Raw genomic sequence first — 13066 nt, 5'->3', positions numbered from 1 at the left:
GCTTCTCTGTTCTCACAACAGCCCTTGCCTGCCGCGGCGGCCAACCGACACCGCACTACTCTTGTAAACAGCCTGCGCCGCAGCCAAAAGTCAGCCTCATTCATTCATGTCGCGCCGCCCCAATCCGCACAAAATTTATTTCACGCCATTCATTCGTAATTCAAAAAAAAAAAGGAATAAACTTTCCCATTTAATCTTCTTTTGAATTATTTCGAGATTTATTTTTCCTTTCCTTTTCCCCCCTATTATTTTTTCATCCCCTTTAAAAGTAAATACCGATTATGATATTGATCACTCCACTATATTCCAGTTTGAAGACAATATTTTTCTCCTGCGTCTTTTTTGTTAGTTCATTTTTCCGCACCTTGAGCTTTGGGGGTTGATCAAATATAGAAGGGAAGAAATATGAAAATAATGTTGCGCTCCATTTCCTCACGGCCAATCTCTTCTTCTCTTTCTATCAAAGGCGAATGTTGACATGAATCTGGAATCGTTTTGGTTTTGTCTTTCACTTTTTTTTTCCTCGTTTCTCTTGAAATATAATTTTAATTTAAATCTATACATTTCACTTTTAAGAATTTTCAGATAACTCTTTCTTATATTTGACTTTTCACTGACCTTGTGTGAAAGCCCTAATGCACTATTCAGATGGTTTTTGCGAGGACTGTTGGGATATCCTCGGTCCAGGAGAAAAAGCGAATAAATATACATGCATCCGGCGAAATGTAAAGCAGCCGGAGGCGCGAAAAGCTTTGCATTTATTGCGTCCAAGAGGAGCCCCTCTTGAAATAACACAGATTTGCATTGCGTCTATATCTTTATAAATCTCCCAGAGAAAAATGCAGTAGGTTTCCATAGAAGGACCTCTTCAGTTTGTATGTAGCTGAACTGATCATACCTGATGCGGTTTGGAGATTTCTAAATGAAACCGATCCGTTTTGGGGTGCCTGTGTGATGAGAGCGTGTATATGAACCGGATCAAGTGCTGCAGCCGAGATCATTAACGACAGCCGAGCTAAAACGACAGATCTGACGAGTCTCTTTGTGAAATCTTATCCTTTCGTCAATAACTTGCGTGTGGGTTTTCGGCAAGAGCTGTGCAGTACCCTCAAGAAAACTTTTTGTTCTTTGTGGGAAGGAAAATATTTTTAATCAAAGCTGAATGACGCAACTATTTGAAAGGATTTTCTATTTAAATGTATTTTTCCAAGTGTTTGCACTTTCATTAAATAAATATTGTATGTTCAACACTAGAGCAAAATAAGAGGAATGCAACCTGCATATCAGCTCTGTCTGCCAAGTTGCATAAGCTACAAGGTAAAACAACAAAATTTATCGTAGAAAGTTGACTTTTATCCTAAAATTTTAATTCAATTTAAAAGTAATTTTGGTTCTGACAAAGAAAATTAAAATTTACAGTTTAAAAAATATTTTAACTAATTAAGTTCAGGAACCAAATGTTGTGCATTTATACTTACAAGATATATCTTACATTTTTTTTTTATGTTTTACGACATAAACGCTCCAAATTAATTGCCGTGTTCTTTCCCATGCAAGCTTCTCTCTTTAATTACGAGCCACGGAAAAATGGCACACACTGGCACACAAAAATACTCCGCCGGCTTCTTTTTTACATCATAAGGATTTTAAAACAGTTAAGAGTCGAATAAAAATTTTAGCGAAAATTTACAAAAGAAAGATGTTAGCTTAATTTCTGAAGCAATTAACCAAGTTTTACCGCTCGAGTTGGAGTTTGTGATGAGGGCGTCATCAACAGATTGCCTCGGAGCGAACAGCGACGCGCAACTCTCTCGTTTCTCGCCGCTGGCTGCAGGAGAGCACTTGTGCATTAGGCCACCATTGTTTTGCCCCTTTTGAAGTGTGCCTCTGTGCATCACATTTTAATACCTTCACGTTGGTGACCTACTCGTTCGAGACCTCCACGACTTTTAAACAAGTTTTAATTTTTAAAAATTATTGCAAATAAATTTAAAATAGAAAATTATTATTCACGAATAAAACACACTCAAAATTAGTTTAGTTTGAAAATTATTTTTATCAATATTTTTTATTATTCAGTAACAATGTGGAATTGTTGTTTTCTTTTTTCAACCGAAGAGTGCACCAAAATTGAATTTTGACAAAGATGGTGGAAGAAAAGAGCTTAAATTACCGCTTTTTCCAAGCAGTGATTTGGTCAGTTGTGCACCAGTTTGAACCAAGTTATTAACTGGCGAACCAAGTTGCTGCGTCAGGTTAGCAGGAATCGATGAGAGGCCGTTCTGAATTATATTACCTGGCAAATTCACCATTCCGGACAAGTCAGAGGGAATAGAAATTCCACTTAAATTTGGAATAAGTCCTGGGGGAATCAAACCAGACAAATTTGGGAGGTTTCCAGGCAAAGGTGGCAGCAACCCTGGAAGGTTTGGAAATCCTCCTGGGGGAATCAAACCCGACAAATTTGGGAGGTTTTCAGGCAAGGGTGGCAGCAGCCCTGAAAGGTTCGGGAGTTGCGAGTTCGGAAAAGAGTTAAGGAAATTTGGAGGAAAAGAAAATACGTTTGTTAAATTTTTTATAACGTCCAAATCAGGCACAAAATTATTTGTCAAATTTTGTGCTAATTTTGAAAAATCAGGTAGATTTCCAGTCAAATTTTCAAGGCCACTCGCAAGACCTGTCAGCCCTTGACCAACTTGAGACAAGTCCGGAAGGGTCAAATTTTGGCCAAGTTGATTGATGTCGCTCATAATTTTATTGGGGTCGATTTGACCAGCCAGCTCGTTGACTGAATTCCCTAATTGGTTCACCATTCCGTTTGCTGTTTTCAAAATACCCCCGATCATATCCTGATCAACCACAGTGGGTGGAGGTGGTGGAGTCGTCGTTTTGGTTGTTGCTTTCGTGGTCGTTAGTTTGGCTGTTGCTTTTGCCGCTGTCACTTTGGGGGTGATTTTTGTTGTTGCCTTCTTTGTCGTGGCTTTTTTAGTCGTGGGCTTGGTTGCTGCTTTGGTGGTCGGCTTCACTTGGCGAGCATCGCGGTGTAGAACAATTTCATCTTGCTCAACAGAAACTTTTCTGTTGTGTGCAAAGCCATCTGACTGATTTTTTTTTTAATTACGAAATAATTTAAAGAAAAACTGAATATGGTGCTTACTTTGTGCACCAGGACTATGATGGCCAATGTTGAAAGAAAGCATAAAACTTTTGCGCGCATAACTGCGATGTCTACTACCATGGAAGGTTTTTTTAAGCTTATATATCCATCGGTTGCGTAAAATCGAATATCAAAATGTTAATAGAATCATGATTGCCCATTTAGAATACGTCACTATTTTCAATTTCCCAGGCAATATCAGTTGAAGGATATTTTAAATCAGTCTCCCACTTTATAAAATAAAATTTTTTCTTTTAATTTATTCTAGTTATTAAGTGAAGTTTTTTAGTGTTTTACTTTACTCGATATCATTTTTGTCCCTTAATAACTCTTACATTGTAAAAAAATTAATACAATTTTTTCAATAAAACAAAATAAAAATTTCATTATAAGGACAAGCCGTTTGTAAGGTTAATTAGTACTGACGCGCATTTTAAAACTTTGATTCGTTGAAATTGTGTCAATCGAGTGACGTCGACTGTTGCTGTTAATGTTTTTTTCCAAACCATGCTCTCTTTCCTGCATTCGCCACCATGATGCTTTTTCATACGAACATCCGCAAACAATCCTTTGTGATTTCAGTGATTTGAAATTTCTGTTCTGTCTCTAACAGAGGTAGAAGAACTAATTGTAAGATGGAAGATCTAGTTCCAAACTTTCGACTATGCTTTTCACCATGATTATCATTGCATCAATAAACGTGGAAATGGTAAATCTAAAATTTGAATTACTTCCTATTTATGACTAAATAAATTATAAACACGAAATTTAGATTGTTGGAGAGGAAAACGCTACAAAAGAAGGTAACTGATTAATATGCAATGCTCATATCTTTAAACATGAATTTAAAAATTATAGATCGACTGGATAAATTAGCAAGAAGAACTTTTATCGCCAATTGTTGCACGAAAGAAAGATGTGCGGGGCTGCGCCAATTTTCCGATGTTGAAATTTTCAAGAATTCGAAGGACAAGAAAATGCGGCAGGTAGTTCAAAAAGCAACCAAACAAGTTCGTGCGCAAGTTTTCACGTTTCGGGCGACGCAGAAAATATTTTTTGCTTTCAAAAAACCAAAAGGGCAAACGCAAGCGATCGAAGTCATCACTCCCCGTCGTTTGCGGAAAACTACCCAGAGGAAAGGTAAATTCTCCACAACCACTCGTCCGACCAGAAAACGGCAAACTACGACACCAGCATATTATGATGATTATTACTATGACGAGTTGACTTCCACGACCCGACGTCGACGAACAACGACTTCCGAGTACTATGATGACACAACCCCTGCCAAGCGTCGTCGGCGAACCACAAGACGTCGCAGAAGAACCACTTCCACGTCCAGCGACCCTGACATAGATTTCGTTGAACCGAGAACAGTTCAACCCGGCTCGTACACCACCTTAAATGAAAATGAATATTACGATGACACCACAACCAGGCGACGAAGGAGGACGTCCACAACGCCGGGTTCATTAAATTTCACAATTACAGGGTTCAACGTCAACACCCTGCAAGATGGTACCACTGCCAGCGTAAGCCCAACCTTGCAAACTACCGAAGCTACCACGAAAATTCAAAATACTGAAAAAAGAACCATCACGACAACAACAAAAAGTCCTGGTACCACCAAAGGCCAAATTAGAACACAGACGGCCAAACCAACACAGGTGATCTTTCTACATTTGCAAAATTATTATGCACCATTTTATTATTATAAGTTAATTTCAGCTCAATCTTTTATATTATACCATTATAAAAAAATTGAACAGTATACTTGAATTATAACCTAAAAATTGATTTCAGAAAACTACTGCTGCTTTTAAAACAACTTTAGGTGATGGAGAGGACAATAATAACGGAGACAATGAAGAGGAGACAACTAATAAGGTTAATACAAAAGCAACAGCAAAAACGCCGACTACCACAGCACAAGATTCAGAGGACGGAGGAGGTGATGGGGAAGAAGAAGACGTCACAACGGCAAAAGCAGCACTGACGACTAAGGTCACCACAAAAACGACAAAGTCAGAAAATGAAGATTTGGGTGACGAGGAGGCAACGCAAAAATCAACCTCAAAGCCAGCAACCGTGAAAACATCCACAACAGAGATTGGTGATTTAGAAAATGAGGAGAAGTCACCCGCGAAGACGACACAAAAGCCAACAGCAACCACCAAGAAAATGACTACTGAAGCTGGCGACTTTGAAGAGGAAACAACTCTGAAGAAAGTGGAAGGCACCACCACCAAGGCAGCCACTGTAAAAACAACTGTCAAAGGAGGGACGACCGAGATTGATTTACTTTCGGAAGATGAGACAACGGCCAAGACAACAACAAAGACATCCGCTGCACTAACGACCAAACCTGCTGGCGAGACGGGCGAATTTGGTGGGTCGGAATTGGAAGCAACAACAAAGGTAACCGTCCTATCATCTAAGCCAACAGCAGCAGCAACAACAAAAGCCGATGATATTGGTCTAGAAGGAGATGAAACGACTACTAGGAGAGCAACAACAAAAGCAAACACCATGACAACAACCAAATCTGCAGGCGAGGTGGACGAATTTGGGGGTTTGCAGGAAGCAACAACAAAGACCACCATCCAAACCACTAAAGCTGCATCAGCAACAACAAATTCTTCTGATCTTGGCCTAGAAGGTGATGAAGCGACTACAACGAGAGCAACAACAAAAGTAACCACCGCGCCAACAACAAAATCTGCAGGTGAGACTGATGAATTCGGTGGTTTGCAAGAAACAACAACAAAAACTGCCATCCAAACCACTAAAGCTGTAGCAGCAACAACAAAGGCCGATGATCTTGGCCTGGAGGGCAATGAGGCGGAGGTAACAAAGGCAGCAGCAACAACCAAGGTTGCAGAAGTTATCACAACTGCTGCCAAAACAACAAGTAAAAGCGTTGACGAATTTGGAGAAATTGGTGGAGAGTCCCAAACGGCAACTAGTACGAAAGCAGCCGTAGCAACAACAGTGGCAACAACTAAAAAGGAAGACGGTGGAGAGCTTAATTTAGGCGGAGAATCGGTTGTGACTACTGCGACTGCAGGAACGACAGTAGCTGGAGGGAATTCAACAACTGTCAATTTGAAATTAACATCTAAACATGTGTCTCATGGCAATTCAACCAGCAAAGTATCAGGCAACGTCACTGTCAGTGCCAATGAGACCACCGACGGAAACTCCACGGACACCGAAGGGGAAGAGGGTGTTGTTGATCCAGAAGAGGAAGGTGGTGAGAGTGCTGCAAATGGAACTAATATATCTGCAACCACTGCTAAAGCTGCGGTTTCTTCAAACATTACGTCAAATCACACCGGGCATAATCACACAGCAGCGACGGCTACCACTTTATTAACGGAAAATGAGACGGGAACCACTATTGGTTTAGCAACAACCGTTCATTTGAACTCAACATCCAAACACGCGTCTCACGGCAATTCAACCGGTCATGTTTCAGGCAATGTCACTGTCAGCACCAATGAGACCAACGGCGAAAACTCCACAGACACTGAAGGGGAAGAAGGTGTTGATCTAGAGGAGGCAGGTGGTGAGAATGCTGCGAATGGAACTAAGACTACTGTTAAGGCTGCGGTTTCTTCAAACACTACGTCAGGTCAATCAGGGCATAACCATACACATACAGCAGCGCCGGCCACCACTTTACTGGCGGCAAATAATGCAGCAACCACCAAAGGTTCAGCAACAGCGGTAGCAGCTGCTAATACAACTGCTAAATCTGCAGGGGGTGAAGAAATTGACTTTGGGGCTTAAGGCTTAAATATGAATAATATTTTGTTAGGGCAGCTATCTATATTTCAAATAAAAAAAATTAAATCAAATAACACATGTTTTCTTCTTAATTTCATATAATGTAACAGCATGAAGCAGAATAAAGTAGCATACTATTGTCAACCTAGAATTTGTACCCTTGACCAGAATAAAAACATATAAAAAAAATCGCGTCCCTGGGCCGTGGCGACGACGACCGGATCTTGTGCTTCCGCTTACGCGTTGCATTTTCCAATATATCAGTATACAGATTTTAGTTTTACATTTTGACTGGAAGTTGCGTGGTAAGGTAAAAACGCGTGATTTCTTCCAAATTCGTCATGTTCCATAATGGTTTTCAAAAAAACTGGTCTCATCTTATTACTTACGGTATTTATTGAATTTATATAGAGTAATATAATAATCTAAAAAGACGATATAGGTTTGCTTAGCCGATATTAACTACGACTACGCCCCGACACAAAGTACGCCAGAGGAAGATGGAAGCACAGTTGAAAGTCCTCAAAGGACCAGTCGGACCAGTAATATTCAGAATAATAATTTATTTCTTTTTTATTAAAAATCAAAGTAATAGATTCGAGTGATCTGCACGAAGTACTTGCAAGGAGGACATTTATCGACAACTGTTGTAGTGGAGAGACTACTTGTCCGGGGCTATCATCTCTGGAACAAGTCCGCGCTTTTGCAGACACAAGAGACGGGAAAATGATGGACAGTTTGCGAATGGCGACCAAGTACTCTCGCTCGCGGATTATAACACTGCAGCCATATAAGTTAGGATTTAATTACGAATGAGACGTGTTTTAAAACCAGCGAACAATTATGATAGAAACTTGATATTTGCGATTGAGGGTCCAACGACACCATTCCATCGGCAACTGACCCCTAGAATGTCGCTAACAAGTACTACAAGAAGACGGCGACGGAGAACCTCGACTACGCGGTTAAGAAGGCGCCGCCGCACAACCACCCCATACTATGACTATTACTACGACGACACCACAACTGCCATAAGGCGTAGGAGGCGCTCAACCACTAAAACGACTCCTGCGTACTATGACGATTATTATTATGATGAGAAAACGACTCGGAGGAGACGAACGTCAACTTCTTCTCCGGCGACGTCAACTCTATCTGGTTTGAATGAAAATTATTATGTTGATTATTTTTATGCAAAATTTAAAACACAGCGAAAGGAAAAGTGGATGATTATTACGACTACGCAACAGTCACCAGAAGGAGGAGGAGGCGAACGTCAACAAAGGCTCCTGAGTATTACTACGATGATTACTATGATGCACCTACAACCAGAAGACGACGGAGCTCCACATCGCCAACAGCAACCACGCTTGGCGCGAACAACAGCACAATTACTAGCAGTATATCTGCAGTCTCGACATATATAAGTTTGGCAAGTGCAAAAACAATTCTGAAAAATGATAACAAGGAAGAAACAAGCCAAAGTTCAAAATCAACAAATGCGCCCCAGGTTGATGATTCGGATCCATGAACTGTTTCTTTTGATTGAATAAATGTGTACAGATATAAATCAAGCAATCAGTTTTTCATCTTGAACTAGCTTTATAAACTTGGTTGCAGATTTTTAACATTAAATTATATTAATATAAATGTATTTAATATTTGCACGTTGCGGTCAAGAATTTAACAGTTCAAAAACAGCAATTTAAAATTTTAAACAGATCAATGTAATAATTGATATATAATAATGATTAATCAATATTTGAATCACCATATCACCAATTATGACAAATTTATAAACCCAAGAAAATTTAACGTGGACATTATCACAAAGCGCTCAGTGCTAGTGAGATTTAAATAATGGAATGATATATTGCCTCTATAGCAAAATTTTATAAAAGAATTAACCTGACCTTTGGTGAACGGAGTCTACTTCTTTCTCAAAAAGCTGGACATCTTCTGTTTCACGTCTTCCACGCTTCGCCGACCAGCAGCTGTTGCAGAACTCATTGCCGACTGCACAAGATGAGGTCTGGAATCATAATAATCATAATTATGAGATATATTGAAAATTTATTATTTTGTACCGAGCAAACATGTGTACAAAATCGTCTATTCTGCAAATATTACAGATTTAACTACATATACATAAAAATAACTTTTATTTTACGAGTAGACGTATTCCAAACTAAAAGGTGGAAAAATTGCATACTTCATATGTAAAAACAAGAATTCCACTCACTTGTCCGATTTGGGAGTTGTAGGTTCTGTTTGTTCGATCTGAGCTCTGCTCTCAGCTTCTCTGAGCCAATTGTTGACAGCATCCACATGAGCTTGCATGCACTGCTCGCTAACAACACTAAGATCTCTGAAATTTTTGCAAATTATTAAAAATATTTAAAATTTGGTTCAGAAATTTTACCGCAGTGCAGGTACTAAAGTTGCGGCAATGGCCTGTCTACTCAGGGGGACTTGCAAGGCAACTGACAGAGCGGCGACTAAAGCCTGGCCTAAGTCCATCCTCCTTGTCTGACTAGTTAATCCATGCAGGCAAAACGCAGCTAATTGACACAGCTGAGGCAGTACCACTAAATAAAAAGGTTATTTTTCTTTTCAAAATTCATAAATCTTATTTCATTATTTCACCATCCTCTGCAAAAGCAGGATCACTTGAAGGCAAAATTCGAGCTAGAGCTCTGGTGATGGCCACGCTCATCACATGGCTTGCCAGAGCGTCTTTGAGGAAAGTCTGCAAGGCCAATTTACTTTCTTCCTGGACGACTCCTTGTTCAGACGCCAGCTCTGCATACGCCGCTACAACAACCTCTTTTACTTCCCTGTAAAAAAAAAATAGAATTATCACTCATTTTGCAACTAAAAAATTTACTCATTCAAATCGGTGGCTAGCATTGCCAGCTGTGGCAGCACAAATTTGGTTAAGGCACCATCATGAACACACCCAAGACTGTGCAGTGTGAGCTGGGCCGCTGCAAGACGAACTGCTGGCCTGGAGTTTTTACAGGCCTCACTTAGGCAGGACAAAACTGTGTCTTGAAGGGCTACGGCTCGGCACAAGTGAAAAACACTTACCTAAAAAATTAACATGGATTATCGATTTTTGTTCGAAATCTAATTTACTTTTAAAGGAGTAAGTGACAGTTTCAATGAAGGCAACAAAATGAGCAAATGTCTCAATGTGCTTGACAACTCCATAGTGTCATTTGGATCGCCAGTGGTCAATATTGCGACCAGCAAAACCTAAATTCAAATATTTTTAGTTAACAAAATTATTAAAATTGCTTTAAATTGTAAAACTTGCAGGTATCAAAACAAGAGACGTCACTCCCTGAGATTCAATATTGTCATCGAGATTTGTCAGAGAATCCTCCAGTTGCCGAAGACTCTCTTTGAACATTGGCTTGATTCGATTTTGAGTGAAATGCTGTCCCATTGATTTGCTCAACTGGTGATAAAACTTCACAAAAGCAAGCACAGCATCTTCGCTTGCAACATCCACACAACATAAGACATCAAACAAATTAGACAAGAAGACTGAAAGCATCCACTCCATTTGGGGCCAGTTCTGGAAACACGAATTTAAGAAAAATGATTTTATTTATGTTTTACATTTACCTGATACAAGTCATCGTTAAGTCTCAGACAAAGGGCTTTGATTAAATTTTCAGGTGAATCATTCTCACCGAGGAAAATGTTAGGGTCGTTTAGGTCACGTCCCAACTCAGGCACTTTTATTGTAGAATCCGAGTCCATTTTTTCAATCACACCTTTGTGTGAAGCAAGGTGGACCAAAATAAAAGGTAGAATTTGGCCCACAGCACTAACCATGGGTCCGCAGCGCGAGTCATGAGCTAAGGACTTGAGTCTAGCGAGGAGCCTTTTCACAAGGTGTGTATCGAGGCGTTGAATTTGTAGTGCCCACTGCGCCAAAACTGGCAGCAAGAACTGGAACATAAACATAAAACTTATTTACCTGCCCTAAAAGTTTAAAAAATAATTCAAAATTTTATAGAATTTTATTTTTGTTTAAGCATATTCCTAAATTGTAAATTAATAACCTGCTGAGCTAGGAGACGGACTTCTGAATCTTGGTCTTCTAGGGCCAAAAGGCACAGCTCTTCACACTGAAGATATTTGTCTTCGTGAGATGTATAAGCCACAACCAGAGTCATAGCCTTCACTACTCCAATTCGCACCTCTGGTTCCGAGGCCTCAAGCAAAAGTTGTTGCAACATCGGCAGCAGCATTGCTTGTCTCAGGTGGCTCGGAGTGAGTGGAGCAACGGCAAGGCAAATTTCAGCAGCTAAAAGACGGCGCTCCACTGATTTGTGCCCAGCCAACTCCCACGTCTGAGGGAGGATGTGGTCTGCGAGCAAATCTCCTGTCATAGCTAATCTCTTAACACCTTCGACCACAGCCATTCTCTCTAACTCCTGAGGTCTCTTCCGTAAATTGAAAAGCATAGTAATCAATGAAGAAATCTCTTCTGCACTTGATGATGACTGGGCAGCAGAAACGATTAAGGGAATTGAGTCTTCCTTTTTTGCAGAAGTCACCAATGGAAGTGTTTCAACTAAAAGGCTCATTAGCGAGCGAGATTCAACTGGGGTTGAGCTGGCCGAGATTTGCAAGAGTCTCGTGAGGGACCTTTTGAACAGGGGCGGAAGTTCTCTTGATACGTCTTCGGCAATTTCTTCAAGAAGTTCGACTGGAGGAGAAATAAGAATCTCAGTCTTTGTTTCTGAAAATTTCACAATTCAGGAAAATATGAAAATTGAAATCTATTTTATACCATTTATAATTAAGTCAGTGGTGTCTGTAGAAGCGTCCACATTAACTATTTTGTTCTCAAGATCAGGCTGCAGATTGCTTTTCAACTTTTCTTCCTCTAGCTGTTGTTCAAGGGTATTGCATAAATTTTTCTACAATTTAATTTTATTTAATAAAATTTTGATTCCGGAAGATTTAATAATACCAGTCTTGTGAATTCCTCCGCGGAATACATTGTTTCACTAGTTTGACACTCCATCTCAGCTGTTTCTTTGTGGGTTACTCTGTAGAGCTGATGGAGCTCAGGTGGCCTCGGAATGTTCAATCCAACATCATCCCAATCATCAAAATCCTAAATAATTTTTCAAATGATCATTTCAATTTATTCAATCATATACAAGTAAAAATAGCTTACTTGTTCGCTATTTTCTTCAGAAAAGGTGACGGCAGTCAGTTTGTATCCCTGCCGAAGCAGATATTCATTGACTAAAAAATTTAGTGCTCTTTGTTCATGAGGACGAGCAGCGTCGTTGTTGACTAAATCGGTCTCGGTGCTTGTGACATGCTCCTCACGTTCTATATGACCATAAACTGAGTAAATTCATTAGTAACAAAAGATAATTAAAACACTTACCCGCAGAAATTTGTGTAAGGGAAGTCCTCAGGCCATGAATCGTCTCCTTTGCTTTTCTCAACTCGAATTCAAGAACGGCAACTCGTTCATCGGTGCCATCCTCTGACAATCTTGATATGTCTAGGGAATCAAGAGTCGCCTGACTATGGGAACGAGCTGAAATTTATCACAGACGTAAAATTAAATTTGCAAAGTGGAACAAATTAAGTTTTAAAAATTATTTAACCTCTGCAATGTCCATTATTTGTGAGCTCTGAAATTTTTATTTCAACTTAAAAATAAATACATTTTTATTTCTGATTTATGTACCGATTGATGAAGCGTTTGGAGGTGCAGATTGTCTTTCAAAATTGGCTGGGTTAGAGAAAAATTCCTTCAGGCTGGTCAATTCTCTGCCGGCCTCAATTAGTTCCAGGTGTAATTCCAGGGCTGTCAGCAGGAAATTGTCCTGAAGAAGCCTGCAGGCAATTTGGTCCAGCGATAGGTGGTCTTGTTCAGCTGCCATGCTCGGGAACGGAGTGTAAACAAAAGGAGATTATTTTCATTTCAATTTGAAAATTTAATTCGGATTATTTATTTTGGTGACACTTCAACTTCAGGTGGTGGGGCAGGAGTGGGAGAAATTTTGTTTACTTCAGTTTACTATTAAACCGGTATTTTAGGACTTATTACTTGTTTTGTTGTTTTTCTTTATATTT

The 13066-nt window shown here is 39.7% G+C and overlaps 4 protein-coding genes across 5 annotated transcripts; 2 read left to right on the top strand and 2 right to left on the bottom strand.

Moving 5' to 3' along the window:
• Positions 1–2070: 2070 nt before the first annotated feature.
• On the bottom strand, positions 2071–4837 carry LOC132192717 (uncharacterized). Its single transcript, XM_059612804.1, has 2 exons — positions 3158–4837; positions 2071–3101 (listed from the first exon to the last, which is right to left on the bottom strand). The coding sequence occupies exons 1-2, from the start codon at positions 3236–3238 to the stop codon at positions 2109–2111; spliced, it is 1074 nt and encodes a 357-aa protein (XP_059468787.1). The 5' UTR covers positions 3239–4837; the 3' UTR covers positions 2071–2108.
• On the top strand, positions 3728–6977 carry LOC132192716 (mucin-5AC-like). The gene is made up of 4 exons (XM_059612803.1): positions 3728–3866; positions 3930–3960; positions 4016–4824; positions 4961–6977. The coding sequence occupies exons 1-4, from the start codon at positions 3822–3824 to the stop codon at positions 6947–6949; spliced, it is 2874 nt and encodes a 957-aa protein (XP_059468786.1). The 5' UTR covers positions 3728–3821; the 3' UTR covers positions 6950–6977.
• Positions 6978–7225: 248 nt separating this feature from the next.
• On the top strand, positions 7226–8498 carry LOC132192719 (uncharacterized). Its single transcript, XM_059612805.1, has 5 exons — positions 7226–7336; positions 7389–7488; positions 7542–7740; positions 7797–8104; positions 8158–8498. The coding sequence occupies exons 1-5, from the start codon at positions 7298–7300 to the stop codon at positions 8475–8477; spliced, it is 966 nt and encodes a 321-aa protein (XP_059468788.1). The 5' UTR covers positions 7226–7297; the 3' UTR covers positions 8478–8498.
• A 29-nt stretch (positions 8499–8527) lies between these two features.
• On the bottom strand, positions 8528–12989 carry LOC132192715 (RAB11-binding protein RELCH homolog). 2 transcript variants are annotated; one of them, XM_059612801.1, is made up of 15 exons: positions 12678–12989; positions 12595–12621; positions 12369–12524; positions 12150–12310; positions 11940–12086; positions 11757–11886; positions 11023–11705; positions 10580–10909; positions 10266–10529; positions 10085–10204; positions 9834–10036; positions 9593–9783; positions 9369–9534; positions 9189–9314; positions 8528–8978 (listed from the first exon to the last, which is right to left on the bottom strand). In XM_059612801.1, exons 1-15 carry the CDS (start codon positions 12871–12873, stop codon positions 8876–8878), a joined length of 3003 nt encoding a protein of 1000 aa, XP_059468784.1. In that variant the 5' UTR covers positions 12874–12989; the 3' UTR covers positions 8528–8875. The 2 variants fall into 2 exon arrangements, with proteins under 2 accessions (XP_059468784.1, XP_059468785.1); XM_059612802.1 differs by lacking the exon at positions 12595–12621 and having other exon boundaries at positions 8529–8978; positions 12678–12988.
• Between the last annotated feature and the right edge of the window lie 77 nt (positions 12990–13066).

Source organism: Neocloeon triangulifer, unplaced genomic scaffold (assembly GCF_031216515.1).
Source record: "Neocloeon triangulifer isolate White Clay Creek 2 clone unplaced genomic scaffold, ASM3121651v1 ptg000003l, whole genome shotgun sequence".
In the NCBI taxonomy this organism is placed as follows: Eukaryota; Metazoa; Arthropoda; class Insecta; order Ephemeroptera; family Baetidae; genus Neocloeon; species Neocloeon triangulifer.
This window is presented reverse-complemented; position numbering and strand designations above follow the sequence as displayed.

Bases quoted from the DNA above. Each gene is read 5' to 3' on its own strand.
- LOC132192717 (XM_059612804.1), bottom strand. From the start codon at position 3,238: ATGGTAGTAGACATCGCAGTTATGCGCGCAAAAGTTTTATGCTTTCTT. The intron at 3,102-3,157 runs GTAAGCACCATA...AAAAAAAATCAG, and splicing joins TCATAGTCCTGGTGCACAAA to TCAGATGGCTTTGCACACAA.
- LOC132192716 (XM_059612803.1), top strand. From the start codon at position 3,822: ATGCTTTTCACCATGATTATCATTGCATCAATAAACGTGGAAATG. The intron at 3,867-3,929 runs GTAAATCTAAAA...CACGAAATTTAG, and splicing joins CATCAATAAACGTGGAAATG to ATTGTTGGAGAGGAAAACGC. The intron at 4,825-4,960 runs GTGATCTTTCTA...AATTGATTTCAG, and splicing joins AGACGGCCAAACCAACACAG to AAAACTACTGCTGCTTTTAA.
- LOC132192715 (XM_059612801.1), bottom strand. From the start codon at position 12,873: ATGGCAGCTGAACAAGACCACCTATCGCTGGACCAAATTGCCTGCAGG. The intron at 11,887-11,939 runs GTATTATTAAAT...ATTAAATTGTAG, and splicing joins CGGAGGAATTCACAAGACTG to AAAAATTTATGCAATACCCT. The intron at 10,910-11,022 runs GTTATTAATTTA...TTTATGTTCCAG, and splicing joins TCCGTCTCCTAGCTCAGCAG to TTCTTGCTGCCAGTTTTGGC.
- LOC132192719 (XM_059612805.1), top strand. From the start codon at position 7,298: ATGGTTTTCAAAAAAACTGGTCTCATCTTATTACTTACG. The intron at 7,337-7,388 runs GTATTTATTGAA...AAGACGATATAG, and splicing joins GTCTCATCTTATTACTTACG to GTTTGCTTAGCCGATATTAA. The intron at 8,105-8,157 runs GTTTGAATGAAA...TTTAAAACACAG, and splicing joins GGCGACGTCAACTCTATCTG to CGAAAGGAAAAGTGGATGAT.